Here is a 20,004-nt window from a genome sequence, read left to right on the forward strand (position 1 = left end):
AAAAAAAGGCCCCAAACAGCACATGATGCAAAGAAGAAAAAAAGGTGCACCGAGGTTGCTGTATGACTAAACTAAGCAACACAACCACCTGGCCCATCTAGTAGTGTCCGCAGTGGCTGAATGTCGAGAGTGGGCCGCAATTGTTCGGTCCACTGACAGCATCTCCAGCACGCTCCAGTCACTTTAAAAAAAAAATCTGCAATTGGTGGACTTATACGGCAGTACCCAAGGACTAATACAGCAGTACCCCTGGACTCATACGGCAGTGTCACACAGGATGGCACTTTTCAAAAACTAGGCCCTAAACAGCACCTCATGCAAAGATGTCGAAGAGGTGCAATGAGGTAGCTGTATGATTAAGCCAAGCGACACAAACAATTCCAACTGGAATTATACGTCCAAATCACTGGAATTAATTGGCATGATCACTGTAATTACTAATTGTAAGTCACTGACATTAATTGGCAAAATCAATGTAATTATACGTCCAAATCACTGGAGTTAAATGGCAAGAGCATGGTAAATTATAATTATAAATCACTGACATTAATTGGCAACATCACTGTAATTATACATCCAAATCACTGGAATGAATTGGCAAGATCACTGTAATGAATAATTATAAATCACTGAAATTAATTGGCAAAATCACTGTAATTATACGTAGTGATGAGCACCGGAAATTTTTCGGGTTTTGTGTTTTGGTTTTGGGTTCGGTTCCGCGGCCGTGTTTTGGGTTCGAACGCGTTTTGGCAAAACCTCACCGAATTTTTTTTGTCGGATTCGGGTGTGTTTTGGATTCGGGTGTTTTTTTCAAAAACCCTAAAAAACAGCTTAAATCATAGAATTTGGGGATCATTTTGATCCCAAAGTATTATTAACCTCAATAACCATAATTTCCACTCATTTTCATTCTATTCTGAACACCTCACACCTCACAATATTATTTTTAGTCCTAAAATTTGCACCGAGGTCGCTGGATGACTAAGCTCAGCGACCCAAGTGGCCGACACAAACACCTGGCCCATCTAGGAGTGGCACTGCAGTGTCACGCAGGATGGCCCTTCCAAAAAACACCCCCCAAACAGCACATGACGCAAAGAAAAAAAGAGGCGCAATGAGGTAGCTGTGTGACTAAGATAAGCGACCCAAGTGGCCGACACAAACACCTGGCCCATCTAGGAGTGGCACTGCAGTGTCACGCAGGATGGCCCTTCCAAAAAACACTCCCCAAACAGCACATGACGCAAAGAAGAAAAAAAAGAGGCGCAATGAGGTAGCTGTGTGAGTAAGCTAAGCGACCCTAGTGGCCGACACAAACACCTGGCCCATCTAGGAGTGGCACTGCAGTGTCACGCAGGCTGGCCCTTCCAAAAACTACTCCCCAAACAGCACATGACGCAAAGAAGAAAAAAAAGAGGCGCAATGAGGTAGCTGTGTGAGTAAGCTAAGCGACCCTAGTGGCCGACACAAACACCTGGCCCATCTAGGAGTGGCACTGCAGTGTCACGCAGGCTGGACCTTCAAAAAACTACTCCCCAAACAGCACATGACGCAAAGAAGAAAAAAAAGAGGCGCAATGAGGTAGCTGTGTGAGTAAGCTAAGCGACCCTAGTGGCCGACACAAACACCTGGCCCATCTAGGAGTGGCACTGCAGTGTCACGCAGGCTGGCCCTTCAAAAAACTACTCCCCAAACAGCACATGACGCAAAGAAAAATGAAAGAAAAAAAAAGGTGCAAGATGGAATTGTCCTTGGGCCCTCCCACCCACCCTTATGTTGTATAAACAGGACATGCACACTTTAACCAACCCATCATTTCAGTGACAGGGTCTGCCACACGACTGTGACTGAAATGACGGGTTGGTTTGGACCCCCACCGAAAAAGAAGCAATTAATCTCTCCTTGCACAAACTGGCTCTACAGAGGCAAGATGTCCACCTCATCATCATCCTCCGATATATCACCGTGTACATCCCCCTCCTCACAGATTATCAATTCGTCCCCACTGGAATCCACCATCTCAGCTCCCTGTGTACTTTGTGGAGGCAATTGCTGCTGGTGAATGTCTCCACGGAGGAATTGATTATAATTCATTTTAATGAACATCATCTTCTCCACATTTTCTGGATGTAACCTCGTACGCCGATTGCTGACAAGGTGAGCGGCGGCACTAAACACTCTTTCGGAGTACACACTTGTGGGAGGGCAACTTAGGTAGAATAAAGCCAGTTTGTGCAAGGGCCTCCAAATTGCCTCTTTTTCCTGCCAGTATAAGTACGGACTGTCTGACGTGCCTACTTGGATGCGGTCACTCATATAATCCTCCACCATTCTTTCAATGGGGAGAGAATCATATGCAGTGACAGTAGACGACATGTCCGTAATCGTTGTCAGGTCCTTCAGTCCGGACCAGATGTCAGCATCAGCAGTCGCTCCAGACTGCCCTGCATCACCGCCAGCGGGTGGGCTCGGAATTCTGAGCCTTTTCCTCGCACCCCCAGTTGCGGGAGAATGTGAAGGAGGAGATGTTGACAGGTCGCGTTCCGCTTGACTTGACAATTTTCTCACCAGCAGTTCTTTGAACCCCTGCAGACTTGTGTCTGCCGGAAAGAGAGATCCAAGGTAGGTTTTAAATCTAGGATCGAGCACGGTGGCCAAAATGTAGTGCTCTGATTTCAACAGATTGACCACCCGTGAATCCTTGTTAAGCGAATTAAGGGCTCCATCCACAAGTCCCACATGCCTAGCGGAATCGCTCTGTGTTAGCTCCTCCTTCAATGTCTCCAGCTTTCTTCTGCAAAAGCCTGTTGAGGGGAATGACCTGACTCAGGCTGGCAGTGTCTGAACTGACTTCACGTGTGGCAAGTTCAATAGGTTGCAGAACCTTGCACAACGTTGAAATCATTCTCCACTGCGCTTGAGACAGGTACATTCCACCTCCTATATCGTGCTCAGTTGTATAGGCTTGAATGGCCTTTTGCTGCTCCTCCAACCTCTGAAGCATATAGAGGGTTGAATTCCACCTCGTTACCACTTCTTGCTTCAGATGATGGCAGGGCAGGTTCAGGCGTTTTTGGGGGTGCTCCAGTCTTCTGTACGTGGTGCCTGTACGCCGAAAGTGTGCCGCAATTCTTCTGGCCACCGACAGCATCTCTTGCACGCCCCTGTCGTTTTTTAAATAATTCTGCACCACCAAATTCAAGGTATGTGCAAAACATGGGACGTGCTGGAATTTGCCCAGATTTAATGCACACACAATATTGCTGGCGTTGTCCGATGCCACAAATCCACAGGAGAGTCCAATTGGGGTAAGCCATTCTGCGATGATCTTCCTCAGTTGCCGTAAGAGGTTTTCAGCTATGTGCGTATTCTGGAAAGCGGTGATACAAAGCGTAGCCTGCCTAGGAAAGAGTTGGCGTTTGCGAGATGCTGCTACTGGTGCCGCCGCTGCTGTTCTTGCGGCGGGAGTCCATACATCTACCCAGTGGGCTGTCACAGTCATATAGTCCTGAGTCTGCCCTGCTCCACTTGTCCACATGTCCGTGGTTAAGTGGACATTGGGTACAACTGCATTTTTTAGGACACTGGTGAGTCTTTTTCTGAGGTCTGTGTACATTTTCGGTATCACCTGCCTAGAGAAATGGAACCTAGATGGTATTTGGTACCGGGGACACAGTACCTCCAACAAGTCTATAGTTGGCTCTGCAGTAATGATGGATACCGGAACCACGTTTCTCACCGCCCAGGATGCCAAGGCCTCAGTTATCCGCTTTGCAGCAGGATGACTGCTGTGATATTTCATCTTCCTCGCAAAGGACTGTTGGACAGTCAATTGCTTGGTGGAAGTAGTAAAAGTGGTCTTACGACTTCCCCTCTGGGATGACCATTGACTCCCAGCAGCAACAACAGCAGCGCCAGCAGCAGTAGGCGTTACACGCAAGGATGCATCGGAGGAATCCCAGGCAGGAGAGGACTCGTCAGAATTGCCAGTGACATGTCCTGCAGGACTATTGGCATTCCTGGGGAAGGAGGAAATTGACACTGAGGGAGTTGGTGGGGTGGTTTGCGTGAGCTTGGTTACAAGAGGAAGGGATTTACTGGTCAGTGGACTGCTTCCGCTGTCGCCCAAAGTTTTTGAACTTGTCACTGACTTATGATGAATGCGCTGCAGGTGACGTATAAGGGAGGATGTTCCGAGGTGGTTAACGTCCTTACCCCTACTTATTACAGCTTGACAAAGGCAACACACGGCTTGACAAATGTTGTCCGCATTTCTGTTGAAATACTTCCACACTGAAGAGCTGATTTTTTTGGTATTTTTACCAGGCATGTCAATGGCCATATTCCTCCCACGGACAACAGGTGTCTCCCCGGGTGCCTGACTTAAACAAACCACCTCACCATCAGAATCCTCCTGGTCAATTTCCTCCCCAGCGCAAGCAACACCCATATCCTCCTCATCCTGGTGTACTTCAACACTGACATCTTCAATCTGACTATCAGGAACTGGACTGCAGGTGCTCCTTCCAGCACTTGCAGGGGGCGTGCAAATGGTGGAAGGCGCATGCTCTTCACGTCCAGTGTTGGGAAGGTCAGGCATCGCAAACGACACAATTGGACTCTCCTTGTGGATTTGTGATTTCGAAGAACGCACAGTTCTTTGCTGTGCTTTTGCCAGCTTAAGTCTTTTCATTTTTCTAGCGAGAGGCTGAGTGCTTCCATCCTCATGTGAAGCTGAACCACTAGCCATGAACATAGGCCAGGGCCTCAGCCGTTCCTTGCCACTCCGTGTGGTAAATGGCATATTGGCAAGTTTACGCTTCTCCTCCGACGATTTTATTTTAGATTTTTGAGTCCTTTTTTTACTGATATTTGGTGTTTTGGATTTTACATGCTCTGTACTATGACATTGGGCATCGGCCTTGGCAGACGACGTTGATGGCATTTCATCGTCTCGGCCATGACTAGTGGCAGCAGCTTCAGCACGAGGTGGAAGTCGATCTTGATCTTTCCCTATTTTTGGAACCTCATCATTTTTGTTCTCCATATTTTAATAGGCACAACTAAAAGGCACCTCAGGTAAACAATGGAGATGGATGGATACTAGTATACTTATGGATGACGAGTGACTGCCGACACAGAGGTAGCTACAGCCGTGGACTACCGTACTGCGTCTGCTAGTATAGACTGGATGATAATGATATAAAATATATATATATATCACTACTGCAGGACAGGTATATATTCTATAATGACGGACCTGCTGGACACTGTCAGCACTGCAGACTCCTAAACTACTAGTATGAAGAAGATAGAAAAAAAAACCCCACCACAGGTAGGTATACAATTATGGACGAGCGACTGCCGACACAGAGGTAGCTACAGCCGTGGACTACCGTACTGCGTCTGCTAGTATAGACTGGATGATAATGATATAAAATATATATATATATCACTACTGCAGGACAGGTATATATTATATAATGACGGACCTGCTGGACACTGTCAGCACTGCAGACTCCTAAACTACTAGTATGAAGAAGATAGAAAAAAAAAACCCACCACAGGTAGGTATACAATTATGGACGAGCGACTGCCGACACAGAGGTAGCTACAGCCGTGGACTACCGTACTGCGTCTGCTAGTATAGACTGGATGATAATGATATAAAAAAATATATATATATCACTACTGCAGGACAGGTATATATTATATAATGACGGACCTGCTGGACACTGTCAGCACTGCAGACTCCTAAACTACTAGTATGAAGAAGATAGAAAAAAAAAACCCACCACAGGTAGGTATACAATTATGGACGAGCGACTGCCGACACAGAGGTAGCTACAGCCGTGGACTACCGTACTGCGTCTGCTAGTATAGACTGGATGATAAAGATATAAAAAATATATATATATCACTACTGCAGGTATATATTATAATATAATGAATGACGGACCTGCTGGACACTGTCAGCAGAATGCGTTTATAGAATAAATAAAAAAAACACCACACGAGTGTTTAACTTTTTCAGGCAGACATATACTGGTGGTCACTGGTCAGTCACACTGGCAGCAAAAGTGTGCACTGTTAAATATGTACTCCTGCTATAACTGCTCCCCAGTCTCCCCCACAATTAAGCTGTGTGAGCAGTGAGCACTCAGCACAGTCAGATATACATAGATGATATTATCATGCAGCACACTGAGGCTGAGCACAGATATGGTATGTGACTGTGTATCGTTTTTTTTCAGGCAGAGAACGGATTATATAAAATAATAAATAAAACTGGTGGTCACTAGTATAACTATCAGCAAAACTCTGCACTCTCTGAGTACTCCTAATGCTCCAGTAAATCAAGTGTCTCACTCTCTATCTAAACGGAGAGGACGCCAGCCACGTCCTCTCCCTATCAATCTCAATGCACGTGTGAAAATGGCGGCGACGTGCGGCTCCTTATATAGAATCCGAGTCTCGCGATAGAATCCGAGCCTCGCGAGAATCTGACAGCGGGATGATGACGCTCTGGTTAGCCGAGCAAGGCGGGAAGGTTCGAACCTGCCTCGGACCCGTGTAAAAAGGCTGAAGTTCGGGGGGGTTCGGTTTCCGAGATACCGAACCCGCTCATCACTAATTATACGTCCAAATCACTGGAATTAAATGGCAAAATCTCGCTATCGCCTGCCTAGTGAAGTGGAATCTAGATGGGATTTGTTACCGGGGACACAATACCTCCATCAATTGTCTAAATCCCACTGCACTAATGGCGGATACTGGACGCACGTCTAACACCAACATAAGTGTCAAGGCCTCAGTTATGAGGGCTTCCATCGTCATGTGAAGCTGAACCACTAGTCATTAACATAGGCCAGGGCCTCAGCCGTTCCTTGCCACTCCGTGTCGTAAATGGCATATTGGCGAGTTTACGTTTCTCCTCAGACCATTTAAATTTCTTTTTTTGGTTCTTTTTACTGAACTTTGGCTTTTTGGATTTTACATGCCCTCTACTATCACATTGGGCATCGGCCTTGGCAGACGACGTTGATGGCATTTCATCGTCTATGTCATGGCTAGTGGCAGCAGCTTCAGCACTAGGAGGAAGTGGTTGTTCTTGGTCTTTCCCTATTTTATCCTCAAAATTTTTGTTCTCCATTATTTTTTGGGAGTTATATGAGACAATATGCGGCACAGGAATGACTGGAATGACTGATGACACAGGACACTACCACTGGTTTGATGCAGCACAACACTTTGTTGTTATAATTATTATATAGCAGCAGTGGACATATAGCAGCAGGGTATATCGTCACTGGAGTTACTGATGACACAGGACACTACCACTGGTCTGATGCAGCCCAAAAAGTTGTTATAATTGTTATACTGCAGCAGTGGGCATATAGCAGCAGTGTATATCGTCACTGGAATTTACTGATGACACAGGACACTACCACTGGTCTGCACAACACAGCACCACTTTGCAGCTACACTGGATATATGGCAGCAGAGAACACCAACACTGTGACTGCCTGGACTGATGCAGCACAATACACTGAGTGACTACACTAGACTGGACTGAGCAGTACAACACTTGCCACCCCACTTTCCCGCCCCAACACGCAGACACTGAACACTGAGGACACGTCCTCTCTATACACTCTCCGAGACTGGAGTGAAAATGGCGGGGACACGCGGCTCCTTATATGGAATCCAGATCCCGCGAGAATCCGACAGCGGGATGATAACGTTTTGCCGCGTTTGAGTTTCCGAGTCAGACGGGAAAATCCGAGCCTGATTTGGATCTAGGCTCGAGACGTGAAGTTCGGTAGGGTTCGGTTCTCTGAGAACTGAACCCGCTCATCTCTAATTTCCTCCCGCCTATTTACTAACAAAGCAATAGTGCTCCATCCCGTAAGGTCTCCTGAGGTGTATACAAAATGCATTTTAAATGCCTGATAGAATTTAAAATACTCGGCTGTGTCAGACTATATTTACTGTAGGAGTGTTATGTAAGAGGTGACCTGTTTTTATGGTATGGTTGGTGCAGTTCTATTACAGTTAGGGGGTGGAGTTTTGGGGGTAAAGTTGCTGGTTTGTGATATCCTGGTTGGAAGGTTTCTCACCTCTTTAGAAGTTCCGAAGTTCCCATCCTTCACCCGCTTATTTTGATTGTCAGCTTTATTGTTTTGCGGGAAATAATGGTAACAGTGGTTGCCTTGTTATAAGTTTTGAGGTGCTCTTCCCACCAATACATGGGTATAGGCTAATTGTACTGTATGGGGTGTCAGTGGCACCACCAGTCTCATTGGGCCTTTTGTGTGTCATTGGCAGGGGCATTTGGATACTTTGAGATGTTGGGGATGGGCTGGCAGTTGGCCTCCATCCAGTCCTTGAGTTGTTAGCAATGGTCTGACAGTTGGTCCCCACCTAATCCTTGAGTTGTTAGCAATGGTCTGACAGTTGGCCCCCACCTAATCCTTGAGTTGTTGGCAATGGGCTGGCAGTTGGCCGCCATCTAATCCTTGAGATGTTGACTATGGGTTGGCAGTTGTCCGCCAGCTAATCCTTGAGTTGTTCATGATGGGTTGGCAGCTGGCCCCAATCTAGAACATGAGTTGTTGGTGATGGGCTGGCAGCTGGCCCCAATCTAGGACATGAGTTGTTGGCAATGGGCTGACAGTTGGCCCCCACCAAATCCTTGAGTTGTTTGCAATGGGTTGGCAGTTGGCCGCCACCTACTCCTTGAGTTGTTGGTGATGGGCTGGCAGTTGGCCCCGATCTAATCCTTGAGTTGTTGGCAATGGGCTGGCAGTTGGCCGCCATCTAATCCTTGAGTTGTTGGCAATGGGCTGGCAGTTGGCCGCCATTTAATCCTTGAGTTGTTGGCAATGGGCTGGCAGTTATCCACCACATAATCCTTGAGTTGTTGGCAATGGGCTGGCAGTTGGCCCATCTAGGACATGAGTTGTTGGTGATGGGCTGGCAGTTGGCCCCATCTAGGACATGGGTTGTTGGTGATGTGCTGGTAGTTTGCTCCCATCTAGGACATGAGTTGTTGGAGATGGGCTGGCAGTTGGTGGTGATGGGCTGGCAGTTGGCCCCATCTAGGACATGAGTTGTTGGTGAAGGGCTGACATTTGGCCCCTACCTGATCTTTGACTTGTTGGCAATGGGCTGTCAGTTGGCCCCAACTGGGACATGAGTTGTTTATGATGGGCTGGCAGTTGGCCCCATCTAGGACATGAGTTGTTGGTGATGGGCTGGCAGTTGGCCCCAATCTAGGACATGAGCTGTTGGTGATGTTCTGGCAGCTAGCCCCAGTCTAGGACATTAATTGTTTATGATGGGCTGTCAGTTGGCCCCATCTAGGACATGAGTTGTTGGTGATGGGCTGGCAGTTGGCCCCAATCTAGAACATGAGTTGTTGGTGATGTTCTGGCAGCTAGCCCCAGTCTAGGACATTAATTGTTGGCAATGGGCTGACAGTTGGCCCCCACCTAATCCTTGAGTTGTTGGTGATGTGCTGGCAGTTGGCCCCATCTAGGACATGAGTTGTTGGTGATGGGCTGTCAGTTGGCCCCATCTAGGACATGAGTTGTTGGTGATGGGCTGGCAATTGGCCCCATCTAGGACATGCGTTGTTGGTGATGGGCTGGCAGTTGCAGATTTTTCCTTCTATTCACCTAATTTAGAAATGTAGGCTGTTATCAGCCGATAGGAAGTTTAGAGTAGTTTTGCTTGCAGGCTACTATGTAAAAGAAATTATCTATACAGTTTGGTGATTTGAACCAGGGGCAGAACTCCCGAAGACAATGGAGATGCTTGCCTCGGGGCACCAAGCCCTGAAGGTGCTCCTCCAGACAGTGTCCTTCAATGTGTCACACTTCATGATAGCTGACACTTATCTGCCTTCTGCCAGAGCCCAGTCTTAGAAAAGCAAAGCTAACCCTGAATCACAAGTGCCAGCTGCGAGAAGGTCCTCTATCAACAGCAGATTTTCCACTGCCACTTGGCTCCTGCTGCACCGTTGATTGGCTCTGTCCCGGGAGTGCTGCTAAAACCTGCAATAGGGGACCGGACTGCTCCCACCTGGTAACGCTACGCCTGCACTGCAGTCAGCAACGGTTCACCCGCCACTCCTACCGGACTGTGAGCTAGGACCTGCGACACCTGTCTGATGCAGAATCAGTGGTCCCCACCAGTGACCGCTGATTCTGCATCACAGCAAACAGCATTTTACCCGCATCTGCTGCTCGCGAGTCGGCTGGATCTTGGAGAGTATGTCGGGCCCCTGACCCACTGCACTTTGTCACACAGCGTAGCTGGAGCCTTGCCAAGTTTACAAGAGTTATTTAGCTGATAAACCGAGGAAAACTCATGTATTGGAGGGACTGAAAATGTGTGTCTTACCTGCAGTGCATTTCTTCCCTGCAACCTGCTGCAGCTGAGAGCATGTAACTGATCAACCAGAGCACCTGCAAGGAACTCCCTTAAGGAAGCAGGGTGGGTGTGTCGCTTGACTGTCAGTCAGGGAGGGGGAGGAGGAGTCTAAGGTATAAAAAAAAAAAGTTTGGGACGTTTATCTGTGTGACCGACACAGGAAATCTGTCCGGTGACTAGGGGGTAGGTCTCTGTTAATGAACATTCACTGTATGATGGTTACTGGTCTGCGGTCATCCTGACAAAATAAACCATATTGGGCAATGTGCTTCCACTACAGAGATTCTTTGTCACAGTATATCAGTATACTGTATATATATATATACAGGTTGAGTATCCCTTATCCTAAATGCTTGGGACCAGAGGTATTTTGGATATCGGATTTTTCCGTATTTTGGAATAATTGCATTCCATAACGAGATATTATGGTGATGGGACCTAAATCTAAGCACAGAATTCATTTATGTTACATATACACCTTATACACACAGCCTGAAGGTAATTTTAGCCAATATTTTTTATAACTTTGTGCATTAAACAAAGTGTGTCTACATTTACACAATTAAGTTATGTTTCATATACACCTTATACACACAGCCTGAAGGTCATTTAATACAATACTTTTAATATCTTTGTGTATTAAACAAAGTTTGTGTACATTGAGCCATCAAAAAAACAAAGGTTTCACTATCTCACTCTCACTCAAAAAAGTCCGTATTTCGGAATATTCCGTATTTCGGAATATTTGGATATGGGATACTCAACCTGTATATATATATATATACATATATATATATATACACACACACACACACACATACACATACAACACTATTGTTTTCCCATTTTTCGGGGGAGGGGCAACAATTGTGTATCTAACATTAATAGTGGTTTTAGAAAATCCTTGACAGATCCTGAAAGCTGGCAGTTCCAGTAGGTGCCAGGTAGGTATTGTCACTGCATTCCGCCTACAGTGATCTATGATCGGCTCTCATGCTTTGCTTGTGCCCGCGTAACTCATCACCTGGCAGTGGAACATAACTGTGTAGAAACCTTAAGCGTTCCAGTCTGCCAACCTGGCATGACCCTGCAAAAGGCACCAATGGATTTAATTATCCTTTATTCAGAACATACATTTGCTATAAAGTACATCTATTTTCTACACAGATCTGTAATCGTGCTCTTTCTCGTACTGCCAAAAATTCAAAGAAGACCAAGAAAACTATCTTCGGTTCCTAAATTACTGTTTTTCAGTTTACCAATTTCGGCGGTTTCCAAATAAAATAGATAAGCGTTGTTTAACCAATTAAACTATTTATAGAGCACAGAAGGGAGCACAACGCCAAGACAAACTATCCTATTCCTAGCGTACACAGGCGTTTGTGGTTCATCCGGCATATAGTTAAATCAGAAATCACAGCCTTGAATGTAATCATTTAAACAGAAGCTGATCCAGTTGTCTTTAGCTCCCGCAATCCCTTAGCTGCTATGATTTTGTTGAGTTTTCATTGCTGAACCTGTAGGCATAATAAAAATGGCTGTCAAACCTCACATGCGTCCCACGGGCAAATGAGAACTCACAATGTCATCAAATCGGTCTGCCGGACCACCGTGCAAATATCGAGGGAGATATTGAGCTGCAGGTTTGCAATAACATTTACTTATGGTTCCATGACGGACATTCATTGCCCAGCACTGTCATAATACACCCTGACATTATCACGTTGAGCTTGTTTGCTTTCTCTCACCTAGTTATTATTTGTTTTTTTACTGTAGGTTATATTTTTATGTTCCACTACTAATTTAATATGACAGTTTGAAACATTGCACCATTTCTCTTCCCCCTTCTTCGTTTAAAGGTCCTCAATCAGACGTCCCGCCTTGAGATTCAGCTGTTGGAGAACTCGTTGTCGACTTACAAGCTGGAAAAGCAGCTCATTCAGCAGACCCACGAAATCATAAAAATCCACGAAAAAAACAGGTACTGGGGAGTTTGGAATCTGCGCAACGTTGTTTTAAAACAAACAAAGTAAAACGTGGTGATGTTTGCACCTAATATAACAAGAGACATGAAAGGCATGGCTAAATATTTGCCTTGCATGGTGGGAAGAAAGAAATTTCTTTTTTAGCAGAAAAATAAAACAATTCCGCTTTAATCTCACGGGTGTTAGGAAAATAATTTTAATGGTGTTAAGAAAAGGTGCTGACTTTTCGTTTGACTGCTAATTCTAAGGTTAAGCTTTAGCACAGCAGGAGATACAGACGGCAAGCTGACTCAATTAACTTTGCACAGTTTGCCGGTTATGGTTTTAAGTGCATGCTCTCCGGACCAGAAAACATAGCGCAGTTTTTTTAAACTTAGAAAATTTAGACATTAAGCTGTTTATGAAAACAGGTCGACACGGGGAAAAAAACTGATTCTGTCCTACTACGACGTGAGAAATAAAACAGAGAAAACTGCTTATTTATTCAAAGAACCTGCCGCATTTACATCCCGTAGATACATTCTGTCCAGTGTTAAATAATCCTACAAACCCACCTCCTTTTGTAATCTGACCCTGTAGTAAAGGATGTGGAGAAGGGATACAATGCGGTCAGTGGGGGTCATTCCGAGTTGATCGCTAGCTGCCGTTGTTCGCAGCGCATCGATCAGGCTAAAAATTTACATTTCTGCGTATGCACCGCAATGCGCACGCGCGACGTACGGGTACAAAGCCCGTTGTGGTTGTGCACAGGTTCTAGCAAGGTTTTCAGTCGCACTGACGGCCGCAAGAAGTTTTACAGGAAGGGGGCGTTTCTGGGTTTCAACTGACCATTTTCAGGGAGTGTTTGCAAAAACGCAGGCGTGTCTGAAAAAACGCAGGCGTGGCTGGGCGTTCGCTGGGCGGGTGTATGACGTCAAATCCGGACATGAATGGGCTGAAGTGATCGCAAGCGCTGAGTAGGTTCAGAGCTACTCAGAAACTGCACAAACTGTTTTTGCAGAGCTCGGCTGCACATGCGTTCGCACTTCTGCTAAGCTAAAATACACTTCCCAGTGGGCGGCGGCATAGCGTTTGCACGGCTGCTACAACTAGCCAGCGAGTGATCAACTCGGAATGACCCCCAGTATTGGGGTCTGACTGCACACGAGCATCAGGAAATGGTATGATATGTACAATACTAATCAGGGGATGGGCTCAGTATTGTATACTAGCCACCAGAGAATGGTCCTTATAATACTAACCAGGGCATGGCTCTGTATTGTATATTAGCCACCAGAGAATGGACTGTATAATACTAACCAGGGCATGGCTCTATATTGTATATTAGCCACCAGAGAATGGTCCTTATAATACTAACCAGGGCATGGCTCTGTATTGTATATTAGCCACCAGAGAATGGACTGTATAATACTAACCAGGGCATGGCTCTGTATTGTATATTAGCCACCAGAGAATGGACTGTATAATACTAACCAGGGCATGGCTCTGTATTGTATATTAGCCCCCAGAGAATGGACTGTATAATACTAACCAGGGCATGGCTCTGTATTGTATATTAGCCACCAGAGAATGGACTGTATAATATTAAACAGGGCATGGCTCTGTATTGTATATTAGCCACCAGAGAATGGACTGTATAATACTAACCAGGGCATGGCTCTGTATTGTATATTAGCCACCAGAGAATGCACTGTATAATACTAACCAGGGCATGGCTCTGTATTGTATATTAGCCACCAGAGAATGGACTGTATAATACTAACCAGGGCATGGCTCTGTATTGTATATTAGCCACCAGAGAATGGACTGTATAATACTAACCATTGAATGGATTCTGTATTTTATACTGGTCACCAGAGATTGAACTCTACAGTACTAACTGGGGAATGGTATTGGTATTGTCTGGGATTCGGTCTTTAGGTCGACACTGTCTAGGTCGACCACTATTGGCCAACAGTAAGTAGGTCGATATGGTTTCTAGGTCGACATGGACTCTAGGTCGACATTACAAAAGGTTGACATGAGATTTTCACTTTTTTTTTCATTTTTAGAACTTTTTCATACTTTACAATCCACATGGACTACAATTGGGACTAACATACCACACCTGTATTGTCTACAAGCCACTAGAAAATGGACAATATGCTAACCAGGGAATGGACTCTATATTGTATACTAGCCACCGGAGTATGGACTTTATAATACTAACTCTTCATGGGCTCTTTATGTATACTAGCCATCAGAGAATGGACTCTATAATACTAAACATGGAATGTGCTCAGTATGTATACTAGCCACCAGAGAATGAACTCTATAATACTAAACATGGAATTTGCTCAGTATGTATACTAGCCACCAGAGAAAAAATTCTAGAACACTAAACATGGAATGTGCTCAGTACGTATACTAGCCACCAATGAATGAACTCTATAATGCTAACCAGGGAATGCGCTCTATATTGTACACTAGCCACCTGAGAATGGACTCTATTATACTAATCATAGAATGGGCTCTTTATGTATACTAGCCACAAGAGAATTGACTGTATAATACTATCAGGGAATGGGCACAGTATCCAGACAATGGACAATAATACTAACCAGGAAATGTGTTCTGTATTGTATACTAGCCACCCGAAAATGAACTCTATATTGCCAATCAGGGAATGGGCTCTGCATAGTATACTAGCCACCCGAGAATGTATTCTATAATACTAACCAGGGAATGGACTCCATATAGTATACTAGCCACCAGAGAATGGACTTTACATTGCAAAGTATTCATCAGTACAGATGTGTCCATTGTCATCATTGCTGTGATGCGTACGCATGTGCGTGTGCATCACAGTAGCGACTACATGCGCCCGGGTGCAAATAGTCGCACCAGTGATCGCACAGTGCATTTCCTATGGATCACGGGTGTGACAATTCGCATGTGCCTGAGAACGGGCATATTGTATCGCGGGAAACTAGTCACAGATGCAATGACAATGGACACATCTGCAATTTATTTTTTTTAATGGTTTATTTGTAATTTGAAGTATAGAAAACCATAAAATCACAAGCTTCCAGATGAAAATGGGTACACATTGTAGAATCAGATGTATATCTGGAGTGTACAATATTAACAGCATCAAAAACAGTATCGTTATCAGCTATAAGCAATCATATACTGTAATTTACATTGCGAAAACACAATACATACAGTTGCAAGAAAAAGTATGTGAATCCTTTGGGATTTCCTGGATTTGTGCATAAATTGGTCATAAAATCAGATCTTCATCTAAGTCACAACAATAGACAAACACAGTCTGCTGAAACTAATACCGCACAAACAATTATATGTTCTCATGTTTTTATTGAACACACCATCGGTAGCGGATCTTGCCATGGGCAAGCAGGGCTTGCCATCCGGAGGGCGCCGCACCACGGCAAGATCCGCTGCTGCTGTGCCCCCCGCTGTCCCGCTGCCCGCTGTGAAGTCTAGTTTCCCTTTGTGGGCTGCCCGCTGTGAAGGGACGCGTCTAGTTTCCCTTTGTGGAGAGGACCTTTTCTGTAATGATGTGCGATGCGCGTTGACGTCATTGCGCACCACACATCATTTCAGCGACGCTACTACTGTACAGGGGGCGTAACTGACCACGCCCCCTGTATGAAGCCACACCCCTATGGCCGCCCGGGCCGCAAAAATACCCTGAGCCGGCCCTGCACACCATGTAAACATTCACAGTGAAGGCTGGACAAAGTATGTGAACCCCTAAGCTTCTCCAAGAGCTAATTTGAGTCAGGAGTCAGCCAACCTGGAGTCCAATCAATGAGACGAGATTGGAGGTGTTGGTTAAAGCTGCCCTGCCCTATAAAAAACACACACCAGTTTTGAGTTTGCAATTCTCAAGAAGCATTGCCAGATGTGAACCATGCCTCGCAGAAAAGAGCTCTCAGAAGACCTACGATTACGAATTGTTGACTTGCATAAAGCTGGAAAGGGTTACAAAAGTATCTCTAAAAGCCTTGATGTTCATCATTGCACGGTAAGACAAATTGTCTATAAATCGAGAAAGTTCAGCACTGTTGCTACTCTCCCTAGGAATGGGCATACTGTAAAGATGACTGCAAGAGCACAGTGCAGAATGCTCAGTGAGGTGAAGAAGAATCCTAGAGTGTCAGCTAAAGACTTACAGACATCTCTGGCATATGCTAACATCTCTGTTGACGAATCTACCATACGTAAAACACTGAACAAGAGTTCATGGGAGGATATCACGGAGGAAGCCACTGCTGTCCAAAAAAAACATTGCTGCACGTTTGAAGTTTGCAAAAGCACCTGAATGTTCCACAGCACTACTGGCAAAATATTCTGTGGACAGATTAAACCAAAGTTGAGTTGTTTGGAAGGAACACACAACACTATGCGTGGAGAAAAAAAGTCACAGCACACCAACATCAAAACCTCATCTCAACTGTGAAGTATAGTGGAAGGGGCATCATGCTTTGGGGCTGCTTTGCTGCCTCAGGGCCTGGACAGATTGCTATCAATGACGGAAAAATTAATTCCCAAGTTTATCAATACATTTTGCAGGAGAACTTAAGGCCATCTGTCCACCAATTGAAGCTCAACAGAAGATGGGTGATGCAACAGGACAACTACCCAAAGCACAAAAGTAGATCAACAACAGAATGGCTTCAACCCGATTGAGATGCTATGGCATGATCTCCAGAGAGCGAGTCACACCAGACAACCCAAGAATATTGCTGAACTCAAACAGTTTTGTAAAGAGGAATGGTCTAAAATTCCACCTGACCATTGTGCAGGTCTAATATGCAACTATAGGAAACGTTTGGTTGAGGTTATTGCTACCAAAGGAGGGTCAACCAGTTATTAAATCCAAGGGTTCACATACTTTGTCCACCCTGCACTGTGAATGTTTACATGGTGTGTTCAATAAAAACATGAGAACATATAATTGTTTGTGTGGTATTAGTTTCAGCAGACTTTGTTTGTCTATTGTTGTGACTTAGATGAAGATCAGAACACATTTTATGACCAATTTATGCACAAATCCAGGAAATTCCAAAGAGTTCATATACTTTTTCTTGCAACTATATAACAAGTACTACTTGTAGCTACTGTAGAAGAATAGTGGAGGAAGAGAAAAAAATAAAGAGAAGTAATGGGCAAGTGAGTATGGGGGGTGGGGGTATCACTGGTACAGCGCCCTAAAGAGTGTGGGGCGTTACGTAGGCCCCCAACCTATAGTACTTCTGCTACAATAATAGAAATAATAGGGGAGGGCTATTTATATATGGTGCATATATAAGTTAGAGAAAGTGCATTAAAGTACAAGAAAACACAAAATAAATGTGTGGGAGTTTGAAAGCGATACCACGGATGCCAGATCTGTAGGAATCTATAGGATCTGTTGTTAAGGTAGGCGGTAATCTTTTCCATACTCGCTAGGTACCAAATTTATCAATAACTAGGTGGAGAGAAGTGGACTCTAAGCATTTCCAGTGTAGTGCAATTAGGCATCTGGCTGCATTCAGTATATATATACAATTGGGATCCGGTCTGAAGATCGACAGTGTCTAGGTCGACAATGTTTAGGTCGACCACTATAGGTCGACAGTCACTAGGTCGACATGGATGGAAGGTCGACAGGGTTTCTAGGTCGACATGTGCTAGGTCGAGAGGTCTAAAGGTCGACATGAGTTTTAAAAAAAAAAAATTTTTCATACTTAACGATCCACGTGGACTACGATTGGAACGGTAAAGTGTGCCGAGCGAAGCCGTAGTGGAGCGAAGGCACCATGCCCGAAGCATGGCGAGTGAACGCGGTGCACTAATTTGGGATCCCGGTCACTTTACGAAGAAAACGACACCCAAAAAAAAAAATCCTCATGTCGACCTTTAGACCTGTCGACCTAGCACATGTCGACCTAGAAACCCTGTCGACCTTCCATCCATGTCGACCTAGTGACAGTCGACCTATAGTGGTCGACCTAAACATTGTCGATAAAACGAACCACACCCTATACAATTTGCCGGTGGTTGCATCCAATGTTGCAACTGGTAGACCCAAAAGAAGAGACCAGCGGCCTTTAGTTACAGGGACACTGACCACATCACTTACTGTATCAAAGCCGCAATCATATGTATACTGCTATTTTGGGGCGTGTCCACCATCACATCTGCCATTTTATGTGCCTGGTTTACTACTCGCCGGTTAATGAGCTATGCGTTGAGTACTAACCACTGAGATCTGTGTCTGTATTATTATCATAGCCGCCAGAATGAGATCTGCTTTGTTTAATCATTGCAAGGGCATTTTATTACATTGACGTGGGGCTGCAAATACATATAGGGTAAACTGGGATTGGACTGTGTAATTGTATAATGCGCCAAGTATTACTCACTACAAGTGTCAGCATGAGAGCCGTGCTCCGTGAGCATACACCCATTTGGCCAAAGGAAAATAACATAATATACTATTGACTTTTTAAAATAAAATGAGACTTAAATTCTCTATTTCACTTTCTGTCTCGCTGCCTATGTCCTGGTCTAGTAAAATGTTTAGTAAAACGATTGCTTGATCCTAAACGTCGATCACAGCAAAAGTAAAAATTGAAAGCATGTTATTTTTCCCTTATTACATTATTGCAGCGCGCTGTGTAATTTGGAGTTTTTCCCATAAGAATCCATTACACGCTTTGAACTATTTTGCATGAAATTCCCAAAGTAAAGTCTCTATTATTGAGATTTGTACGACTGACTGACAAATGTGAGGACAGTGCTGGATTAATATAATAAAAGCGTGATGAAGTGATATTGTTCTGGTCATTATTGGCAGGAGTAATATGTTCCTAATTAGTATCTCATGAGGAAACAGCCTTACACGGAATGACAGGGCGGGTAACACAAGAGGAAATATTAGCACAAGGTAATACATGACTTGGCCAAGGCTTGTTCTGCCCATTTTATTATCCATCGTGTTTACCTTTGTGTATTCACTATTATTTCATCTTTTAGCTATTTTGTCTCCCTGTAGTGATACATTTCTATATTTCACATTTATAACAATTAATGCTACATTTTTCTCTCATGTATCCAGCAATTCTTCTAACATGTCAAGCTGACTGCTGCAGCTCTATAACTGTGACTGCTGCAGCTCTATAACTGTGACTGCTACAGCTCTATAACTGTGACTGCTGCAGCTCTATAACTGTGACTGCTGCAGCTCTATAACTGTGACTGCTACAGCTCTATAACTGTGACTGCTGCAGCTCTATAACTGTGACTGCTACAGCTCTATAACTGTGACTGCTACAGCTCTACAGCTCTATAACTGTGACTGCTACAGCTCTATATCTGTGACTGCTACAGCTCTACAGCTCTATAACTGTGACTGCTACAGCTCTATATCTGTGACTGCTACAGCTCTACAGCTCTATAACTGTGACTGCTACAGCTCTATATCTGTGACTGCTACAGCTCTACAGCTCTATAACTGTGACTGCTACAGCTCTATAACTGTGACTGCTACAGCTCTACAGCTCTATAACTGTGACTGCTACAGCTCTAT

At 44.7% G+C, this 20,004-nt stretch overlaps 1 protein-coding gene across 1 annotated transcript in view; it reads left to right on the forward strand.

Moving 5' to 3' along the window:
* Positions 1 to 20,004, forward strand: part of ANGPT1 (angiopoietin 1) — a 430,887-nt gene that overhangs the window by 215,616 nt on the left and 195,267 nt on the right. Inside the window, exon 3 of the mRNA XM_063924513.1 lies at positions 12,300 to 12,421. Coding sequence (XP_063780583.1) covers positions 12,300 to 12,421 — 122 coding nt within the window. The remainder of the gene's footprint in view (positions 1 to 12,299; positions 12,422 to 20,004) is intronic.

Source organism: Pseudophryne corroboree, chromosome 5 (assembly GCF_028390025.1).
Source record: "Pseudophryne corroboree isolate aPseCor3 chromosome 5, aPseCor3.hap2, whole genome shotgun sequence".
NCBI lineage: Eukaryota > Metazoa > Chordata > Amphibia > Anura > Myobatrachidae > Pseudophryne > Pseudophryne corroboree.